At 36.5% G+C, this 11,086-nt stretch overlaps 1 protein-coding gene across 1 annotated transcript; it reads right to left on the reverse strand.

Moving 5' to 3' along the window:
* Positions 1-6,243: 6,243 nt before the first annotated feature.
* Positions 6,244-9,043, reverse strand: CYLC1 (cylicin 1). The gene is made up of 2 exons (XM_090265112.1): positions 7,873-9,043; positions 6,244-6,376 (listed from the first exon to the last, which is right to left on the reverse strand). The coding sequence occupies exons 1-2, from the start codon at positions 8,992-8,994 to the stop codon at positions 6,344-6,346; spliced, it is 1,155 nt and encodes a 384-aa protein (XP_090121238.1). The 5' UTR covers positions 8,995-9,043; the 3' UTR covers positions 6,244-6,343.
* Positions 9,044-11,086: the final 2,043 nt, after the last annotated feature.

Below are 11,086 nucleotides of genomic sequence, written 5' to 3' on the forward strand. Positions count from 1 at the left end.
TGATAGCTTTGCTGGATAGAGTAATCCTGGTTGTGGGTTGCTTTTCATCACATTGAATACTGCTTGCCAGTCCCTTCCTGCCTGCAAAGTGTCCTCTGAGAAATCAGCTGATAGTCCTGTAGGCAGCCCCCTGTAGGCAACTCTCTGCCTCTTTTGCTGTCCCCAGGACTGTGTCTTTACTTTTCACCTTTGGCATCTCAATCATGATGTGTCCTGGTGTGGTCCCCTCTGGGTCCAGCTCGCCCAGGACCTTCCGTGCTTCCCGGATCTGTATGTCCATCTCCTTCGCAATATTTGGGAAGTTTTCCTCATTTTTTTCAATTATTGCTTCCTCATTCTGCACTGGTTGGCTGTTCTTTTCTTTCTTATGTTCCAAATCATTGATTTGAACCCCAGTTTCCTTCCCTTCACCATTGGTTTTGTGTGGATTTTCCTTTGTTTCACTTAGCATAGCCTTCACTTCTCTGATGCGTTTGCCGTAGTCAAGCATATCTGTCAAGCCTGTGAGCATCTTTATCACCAGTGTTTTGAATTCTACATCTGTTAGGTTGTCTAGCTCCTCATCTGTGAGGTTGGCTATCTCCTCATCACTTAGTTCTCCCACTGGAAGCTTGATCCACTCCTCCTTTCGGGTCATACTTTTCTGTGTCCTCATTCTGACAGTCTCCTGTGTTTGTTTGCCTCCGCGTCCCAGGTAGACCTCTCGCTCTTGTTACTTTGTAAGGGGCGGAGCCTTAGGGATTTGTCGGTACGGGGCAACCTGTTTCACCACGTTGTGGCGCTGTATGTGGGGGAGGGGTCTGAGAGGGAACAATGCCGCCCACCCAGCACTCGTCCCTTTTCTAGGCAGCTCTTCCCACTTCTACACTGAACTGGCACCCCTCTAGCTGCTGCCCTGGCTGTGGTTCCCAGAGTGGGTGGGTCTGCAGATGGTCTAGGACCATGGGGGCCCTTTAAACAAGCGGATTCTGCTGAGACAGGCAGTTTCTTCCTCCACCCCCACCCCCACTGGTCTGCACAGTCAGAAGCAATGAGGCTTGATTTTCCCTGGTGCTGGGACCATGAGCTTCGAGGTCTGGTGAGGACCAGGGAATGCTCCCCAGGTATCTATCTGACTTTTTAAAATGTATGACTGCACTTTCTGCTGGCCTGCCACTGCTGCCACTGCTGTCACTGCTGCTACCGCCACCACACCGCGTCCTCTCTGCCCCGGCTCCACCCCTCCTACCTGTCTGGATGAGTATTTCTTCTTTACATCTTTGTTTGTTGGACTTTCATGCAGTTTGATTTTCTGGAACTTATGGTTGTCTCTAGTTTTGAGGCAGTTGTATTCCTTCTTAGTTGTGGAGGGAGACGCAGCGTGTCTGTCTATGTCTCCATCTTGGCCAGAAGTTCACACATTATTTTATTTTAGAGATGGTTCAGTACTGAGATGCAAAATATTTCAGGCATCCCAACAGGAAGGTTTACAAAGAGGAGACATTAAAATATCAGAGGCCCCAAGAAACTCACTCATGATGTTGGAGGAGGTCTCAATGAAGAAGCAACTGGGATCTCATTTCTTGTTGAATGAGAACTTTAGTATAGAAACACCAAGTTTTGAGAAGTGAATTTAGGGCAAAGTGATAAAACTAATTGAAAGAAGGCAACTTCCTCTCTCCCCACAGTTTCCTGTGGATGTGAGTCAGGCATAGCCAAAATTACTCAGTTTACCATGAGTCTAAGGTTGTAGAAAAAGAGGAAGGTAGGATCAACTTGGCGTAACAAGTAGATTTATGAACTGGCAACTGGGGAACATGTGGAAAGAGACCACCAGAAATGAACCCTGAAAGTGTCCCTTTCCTTTAAAGGTTCCTAAAGGTATAAAAACTATGGAGATTTAGATGAATAGACTAATAAAATAGAGTAGACCAAAAGAAGACATTCATATATGAACACTTTGTGACAGCGCTTACACCTGCATTGCAAGGGAAAAACACTCTTTATCAATTATTGATGCTTGATCAGTTGGATACCCACAGATTAAAAAAATTAAAATTTTGACTCTATCTTGCATATACATGGAAGTCCACCCCAAGTTAGTTAACATAACAGAGTATATTTATGATTTTTTGGGTAGGCAATGGCCATATTTATCAATAGTTCTTTGAATAACTTTGTCTATTTATTTTATATCTGTGTCATTTTTGGGAGTTTTTATTGATTGATTTTTCTCCTCATGGTGGGTTATATTTTCCTGCTTCTTTGCTTGCCTGGTACTTTTGATTGGATGCCAGACATTGTGAATTTTATGTTGGGAGCTATATTTTTTAATATTACTTTGTTTTTAAACTTTGCTCTTTGACACCATTAAGGTACTCGGAAGAAGTTTAGTTTGAAGTTTGCTTTGTTATCTTTTTTTTTTTTTAATTAAGAGTGTTTAGGTGGTATCAGAAGTTGCCAGAGTATTTTGGTCTAAAAAGAATTTGCCCTCTATACTGAGATAATATTCCTTAGAGTACTTTATCTGATGTCCCACTCATTAGGAGATTTTTTGACTTTGGCTTTTGGGAATGTGAACTCTTTATGGCCCTGTTTTACCTCCAAGAGTTTTTCTGCCTGCTTCTTTCTGATAGTCTGAGCTTAGGTTTCTTCACATACAGGATCAGAACTTAGTGGAAGACTGGAGGGGAAGTCTATAGAAGTCTCCAGAGTTCTAACTCTGCATAGACTTCTCCTCTCTAGTACTCTACTCTGTATATTCTATGTCTTGGCTTTGTCAAACCTGGCACTCTCTTTCATAAATGTAGTAAGGATAACAGACTTTTTTTAGGTTCTTGCTTCTTGCATTTTGTCCTGGTAACTTTTCAGGCAGTAAGCTAGGGTGATTATTGGGTGCACCTTCTTTTCTTTCTATTTTCTTTTCTTTTAAAAAATATTTTCTAGTACTTTGTTTATTTATGTTATTACATTTGTCCCTGGTTTTTCTTCTTTTCCCACCTTCAGCCAGCCCCTCTCCATCCCCTCCCTCAGTCAATCCCTATATCAGTCCCTTTCCATGAGTTGGGCATTAATGTTCTTTGGCTAACCCCTTCACCATCTTTCATCCAGTTCTCCCTCCCCTCTGGCAACCGTCAGTCTGCTCCATGTATCTATGCTTCTGTTTCTATTTTGTTCGTTAGTTTATTTTGTTCATTAGGTCTATGTATAAGTGAGATTATATGGCATTTGTCTTTCTCTGACTGAATTTTTTCATTTAGCGTTATACTCTCCAGCTCCATCCATGCTGTTGCAAAGGATAATATTTCCTTATTTTTATGGCTGCATAGTATTCCATTGTGTAAATGTACCACAGCTTTTGTATCTACTCATCTATGATGGGCACTTGGGCTGCTTCCAACACTTAGCTGTTGTAAATAGTGCTGCTATGAACATAGGAGTGCATATGTTTTTTTTCGTATTGGTGTTCAAGATTCTTAGGATATATTCCCAGATGTGAGATCACTGGGTCAAAAGGGAGTTCTGCTTTCTGAGCTCCTCATTGGCCTGATTGAGACCTTCTCTGACCTGCAGCATATCTGAGGCTCTTCTTACCCAATATTCCATTCTTTCTTCTTTTACACAGATCAGAACTGCTTAGGGGTCTCAAGGATATCTCCAGCTACTCTTGCTTCCTTCCTACTTTACTTTTCACAAGTGTTTCCTTTAATAAGCCTTTTAGGATCCAGCCATGGTGGTGTAGGCAGACATGGCTCACCTCTTTGCACAACCACATCAAAAATACAACTAAAGGTCTTATAACCATGGAGAGACAGAAAAGGCCACTTCATCATAACATGACTGGTAGGAAGGATATTGAGGCATTGAACAACACTCTAGATCAAATGGACTGGATATATATAGTACTTCTCACCCCAAAGAAGCAAAATATATGTTCTTTTCAAGTGCACATGAAACATTTTCAAGGATAGACTACATGGTAGGACACAAAACAAGCCTCAACAAATTCAAGAAAATTGAAATTATATCGAGCATCTTCTCAGAACACAATGGGTTGAAACTGGAAATCAACTTCAAGGGAATAATCTCAAAAACATTCAAACTCATGGAGAATGAATAACATGCTACTAAGTAATGAATGGATTAACAATGACATCTAGGAAGAAATCAAAAAGTTTCTGGAAACAAATGATAATAAACACACAAAAGCCCTAAACCTATGGGACACAGCAAATGCAGTCCTAAGAAGAAAGTTCATAGCAATACAGGCCTACCTGAAAAGGATAGAAGAATCTCAAATAAAAAAAATCTAACCCTACAGCTACAAGAACTAGAGGAACAACAGCAAACAAAGCCCACAGTGAGAAGGAAGGAAATCATCAAGGTAAGAGCAGAATCAAATGACATAGAGACTAAACAAACAATTCAAAAGACCAATAAAACCAGGAGATGGTTCTTTGAAAAGATAAACAAAATTGACAACCTTTAACCAGGTTCATCAAGAAAAAAAAAAAAAAGAGAGAGAGAGAGAGAGAGAACCCAAATAAACAAAGTTAGAAATGAAAGAGGAGAAATCATAACCAAAACCACAGAAATACAAAGGATTGTAAGAAATTACTACAAACAACTATCACAAGAAATTTGACAACCTAGATAAAATGGACAAATTTCTGGATGCACATAATCTTCTAAAACTGAATCAAGAGGAAGCAGAAAGCCTGAACAGACCGATAACAATGAGTGAAATTGAAGCAGTGATAAAAAACCTCCAGCACACAAAAGCCCTGGACCTGAAGGCTTCAAAGGTGAATTTTACAAGACATTTAGGAAAGAACTAACTCCTGCCCTTCTCAAACTACTCCAAAAAATCCAAGAAGAGGGAAGACTCCCAAACTCTATGAAGCAGTATTATCCTAATCCCAAAACCAGGTCAAGACACAACAAAGAAAAAAAATTACAGGCCAATATCACTGATGAACATAGATGCTAAAATCCTCAACAAAATATTCACAGACTGGATCCAGCAACACATTAGAAAGATCACACACCATGATTAAGTGAGATTCATCCCAGGGATGCAAGGATGTTTTAATATTTGCAAATCAATAAATGTAATAGACCAGATAAACAAAATGAAAAACAAAACTCACACGATCATATCAATAGAAGCAGAAAAAGCATTTGATAAACTACAACACCCATTTATGATAAAAAAAAAAAAACAGTGAGCAAAGTGGGAATAGAGGGAGCATACCTTAACATAATAAAGGCCATATATGAAAAACCTGAAGCCAGCATCATATTCAATGGGCAAAAACTAAAAGCATTCCCCCTAAGAACAGGAGCAAGACAAGGATGTCCACTCTCTCCACTCCTATTTAACATAGTGTTGGAAGTTCTAGCCACAGCAATCAGACAAGAAAAAGAAATAAAAGGCATCCAATTTGGAAAAGAGGAAGTAAAACTGTCATTATTTGCAGATGACATGATAGTGTACATAGAAAATCCACTAAAAAACTACTCAATATAATAAGCGAATTTGGCAAAATAGCAGGGTACAAAGTCAATATTCAGAAATTGAAGGCATTTCTGTACACGAACAGTGAAATATCAGAGATAGAAACTAGAAAAATAATCCCATTTACTATAACAACAAGAAAAATAAAGTACCTAGGAATAAACTTAACCAAAAATATAAAAGACCTGTACTCAGAAAACTACACAACACTGAAGAAGTAAATTAAGGAAGATAGAAATAAATGGAAGCATATACCATGTTCATGAATGGGAAGAATCAACATCGTTAAAATGGCTGTACTACCCAAAGCAATTTATAGATTCAACACAATCCCTATTAAAATACCAATGACATTTTTCACAGACCTTAGAACAAATACTTCAAAACTTTATATGAAACCTAAAAAGACCCAGAATAGCCACAGCAATCTTGACGAAGAAGAACACAGTAGGAGGAATCACAATACCTGATACCACACTATACTACAAGGCACTGTAATCAAAACAGCCTGGTACTGGCATAAGAACAGACATGTAGATCAATGGAACAGAATAGAGAGCCCATAAATAAACCCAGGTTTATATGGTCAACTAATATTTGCAGAACCTGAAGCTGCAGAACATGGGGTAAAATGCTGCAGTATTTTGGTTCAGACATTTAATAAATAAAGCACACATCTCTATAAAGGACCACTATAAATTACATGAAAAAGACCAGATCCTGGTATTCACAGAAGGCTTGTTTTTATTTGTTACAGCCCCACAGAAGTAGAAAGGCTCATTTGACAGTAGCTTTAGTGTTTACCGTGGTAAGGCCATTCTGTGGAACGAAGCACTCCGTTGTTCTTTAAAGCAGCTTATGAATCCACTTTGCTTCAGGCTGAGAAATAAAGTAGAAAAAAAAGAAGAAAATAAAAAGTAAAACGTTATTTAACTATTATAGAAAGTTTCTGGTGTTTTAAGAACCACATCGAATCACAGAATGTTACAGGTAAAAAATAAGGTGGCTATAAGTTTTGATTATTTATTAAAAATACAGGTCCATGGATTTCTCCCCAGACAAACCAACTTAACTTCTGAAATGAAGTTAGAAATGTGCATGTTCAACAACTTTCCTGGGTGATTTTAATATTCACTGAAAGATGGCAAATACTGAATTTCAGTCCATTGACCAGCATTTGTATAGGAACCAAGTCTTAGGAATGCTATATTATGAGTCTAAGTTTTCACAACTATTTTAATAATAGACCAGAACTTTTAAAATTCATAATCAACTATAAAAACACATAAATACATTAAAAGTCACTCCAAGTTACACCACACTAAATACAAATATTTTTATATTTGCATACTTTCATCTACTCTTTGTCCACAAGTATGCAGATTTTTGCTTAGTTGCAACATCATTGTATGAACTTTACACTTGAATTCTCAAGGTTTCATAATTATTGTTTCAATGAATACATACTATTCTGTTTTATGTTTTACTAAACCATTCTATTAACTTTTAAAGATTTTTTTATAAACAGTATTGCACTCATCATTTTTATGCCATTTGTTTTTCCTTCTGCTACTTTTTTTCATTACAATTTCTAGTAGTGTAGTAGTGTGATTACTAAGTCAAATAGGCAAAGCACACTGTATGAGAAAGCAAAGAAACTCATATTGACACACAAAAACCATGCAAATGAACTACACCTCAACCAAAGACCAGAGAAACTCATAAAGGGAGGACAACAGGGGAGACAGGAGCTCCTTCACTCAAGGTGAGATATCTACTTAAGTTTCCCCTTATAGCCAGATTTTGGATGAAGGAGGATGGAGGAGGAGATCCCCTGGAGGACAGGTTATCAGTAAGAATAATGTCCCATGAAGAAGTTTAGTTCAGATATATATTAAATAATTTAATATTTTGCCTATCTGAATCCTCATATATTGTATTTCCAACTAGCTCTGTCTGGATTTTGGTTATGTTTATACTATACTCAGCAACTTCCTAGGAAATGTATTTATATCTTACTTAAATATACCCCTGTACAAGTGTTAGTCAATTTTCACGTTTGTTTTTTTCTTAATCATAGAACAGTTAACCACTTTTGTAATATGACTCCCTTTACAAATAATTTTAAATTTTTTCTTAAGTCACAAGTTAGTTCTCTATGCTCCAGTCTAAATGTTATTTACTTTTTGACATTTGTTTTGCAACTGTTTTTGAGTCATTTTCAAGTATCCTTTATCTTTCTTACCTGATAGTCCCAAACTCATCAATATTCCAGTAAAAGAGAACTATCCTTTACAGAAAATAGAAACTCAAATATTTAAAATATCTTTCATTTTCAATATAATTGCCTCTAAAATAAAACAGAGTAAACATACCAAAGGAGCATATCTTGGTTTTGGAGGTGGAGGACGTGTCTTGCACTCACAGGGACGTTTGATCTTAGGTGATAATACCATAGTCTCATAAGGAAATACTGGTAGTGGTGGACTTTCTCTTGGTAGAAAAACTCCATCTCTAATGGTTTTCCCTTTTCCTTTGAATGAAGTCTTTCTGAATGATGGTTCAACACCTCTTTTCAGTTCCAGTGCTCCCTTCTTTGAATCTGTAGATGCGGCATCTGATTCATCAGCTCCTTTCTTTTTAGTCCCATATTTAGGCACTGAATCTTCAGATTCAGTAGCTGAACTTTTGATCAGTCCATGCTTCTTTGGGTCTTTCCTGGAAGCCTCATCAGATTCAGCATTCTGCTTCTTGGCATTTTTCTTTGAATATCTCTTAGGCTTTTTTGAATCAAAATCAGATCCAGTTTCAGTAGACTCTTCAGACTTTACTGCAAACTTCTTTTTGTCACCTTTCTTTGACACTCTCCTATCCATCTTTTCATGTTTTTCACTATTTTTTGAAAATTTTTCAGATTCAGGATCAGTATCAGTTGACTCCATGTCCTTCTTGGCATCCCTTTCCTTGTCATACTTCTTTGAACCTTTCTTATTCTTCTTTGAATCTTTCTTACCCTTTTTTGGCTCCAATTCAGACTCAGATTCTGCATCAGTAGTCTGTGCGTTCTTCTTTAAATTTTTCTTAGCCTTCTTTGAATATTTCTTTGCATCTGTTGAGTCTACATATTCTTCAGTAGACTCTGTGTCCTTCTTTGCATCTTTCTTCTTGCTGCCTTTCTTTGTACCTTTATTACCCTTCTTTCCATCTTTTGAATCTAAAGAGTCAGTATCAGAGCTTTTATTTGCTTCCTTCTTTTTAGGCTTCTTTGAACTATTCTGTGAACAATTCTTTAACCACATATCAAGTTCGATGGATTCAGCACAAGACTCCTCTAAAGAGATCAATGAATCTATACTTGACCTATCTTTTGAACAAGCCTCAGATTTGGCATCAGAATTGTTCCCTGAGCTCGTCAAATCCTTTTTTGTATATATGGATTCAATACTTGTCTCCTTGAAATTTTTAAAATCTCTCTTACTTTTTCTTGGATGCTTCATCAAGACTGCCTTAGAATATTTGGATTCTAGGCTTATTTCTGAATTGTACTTTGACTTCTTAAATAGTACGCTTTCAAGTGATAATTTTGATAGAGTTTTATCTGTTTTACCTCCTTTTTTAGTTTTTTTATCATTTGCTGTTTTCCTTGGTTCTGGAGTTTTTTCACGTGAGCCAGTATTTTTCTTGAAATCTTCTGACTTTTTAGATTCTGCCTTTTCAGGATCAGTTTTAGGAGTATAGGGAAGTCTAAATGGAGCCTGTCTTCTGACAGTGAAGGAATTAGATGGCTTTTGGAAAAATTTTCTTAAAAAGTGCCTTATCCATATCTGAACTGGCTTATGGACTTCCTCTGATTTTCTTTTGTCATATATCTAAAATGGTTGGTTAGAATAATAAGAAAAATGTTTGAAAATGCAATATACAGATGACATATACAATTGTATACTTAAAACCTATAATTTTATAAGAAAATGTCACCCCAATAAATTTTAAATATTTTATAAAATAAAAAACAGCTTTTAAATGAGGTATACTTTTCTATATGGAAAGTAGAAAATAGTCTGTCTTGTTTTTTAACCATCCATTTAAAGCTGGTTTTTGTTTTATTTTTCAATGGCCTATGTATGTTTGTGTGCTTTTGTGAGATAACTCTACTCTACTTTAAAAATATAATTACTTTAAGAGAAACCTAAGGATTTTCTCAATGATTCATATTGGGGTTGAAGCAGTCCCATAGTGATCCGTATCCATGGTTTTTCACAGCCTGTACTTAAAATATGTAATGGGCTCCTTTTGGACCTCAAAATGAGAGAGATCTTTTGTAATATTTAGTATACCCTTCACCCTCAAATTAGTTAAAAAATAAGCTTATGCCGATCAAGTTTGTCAACAATTCTTGTGACAGCTATTGACTTCAGGCCTAAACTAGTTTCTACTGCTGCTTTCAAGGTCTCTGATCAAATTTTAAAAACCTGCAAGCCCTTCTGTGAAGTACTGCAAAAAACAAGGACATAAAATGAAACAAATGTTTGATCCACAATAATTTGTGTTGCAGTAGTGTAATTTTTAAACTCCCACCCAAACATTTGACAAATCTGAATGTCATAGTGGCCACACAGGTTAATTTTACATTTACTTTTTCTATTCCTTCAACTATTCAGTACAGACATCACCAGTCAATGAAATGGTCATGTGGAATTAAAGGAATATCATGAAGAGAAGGCTGTACTTGGATCGCTATAGATATAATGAAGGACCCTTAGATAAATTCACTAAATGTAACTCTGCTTTGGGAGATGCTTTTAAAATATATTTTGATATCAGCGTGGGTTGACCTGTGAGTGCTAGTCTTTATTTTTTTTTTTTACTTTTTTTCTTTATTTTTTGTAAAAAAACACTTGTGTTTATTAACTGCCAGTGCTGTACACTGATGGCCAAGAGTTCACAGCCTTGCTCACATACATAAAAGGCCACCAGGTTTTGCTTCTTATCATGGGCATTTGTCAAATGCATAGTCTTCCTTTTTGCTAGTTGATAACTCAATTTTTTAAATCAGTAGAGAACTTGAATCTCCCAGTATCTAGTATCCTTAGCACCAGATCCCAAATAATGGAGAAATCTCATCAAGATCAGCTCATGTTCTAAGTTTCGAATTTTATGTTTTTGCAGCTGGTAAAAATTTTCTGAGTGATCTCACCATTTGCAGATTAGGTTCTCTAGCTTGCCTATTCTATTTGCTATATAATGTATTTGAAATGGAGGAACACATATAAATAAAAGCTTAATCTGAAGTAGGTGAGGGCAACTTGTCTTATGAAAAATTATAAATTTTAAAATATCTGCTTCCAAGAAGTAGTAAAATTCAAATTATATATACCTATATTTATATATTGTATAATCTTAGATTTAGTTTTAAGATGACCTTTCCATTACTTACAGGAACTTTAATTTGTAATTCTGAAAGTCTCGCTGCCTTTTTTCTGCCTGGTTGAGGTGGTTTAGGAAGTGTCAGAGAGAAGTATTCTTGATTACACAATTTTCTGTTTAATTTGCTCACTAACGTAAGAGAAGACAATAAACAATTTGCAATTA

Source organism: Furipterus horrens, unplaced genomic scaffold (genome assembly GCF_987537825.1).
Source record: "Furipterus horrens unplaced genomic scaffold, mFurHor1.1.pri manual_scaffold_17, whole genome shotgun sequence".
Lineage (NCBI taxonomy): Eukaryota > Metazoa > Chordata > Mammalia > Chiroptera > Furipteridae > Furipterus > Furipterus horrens.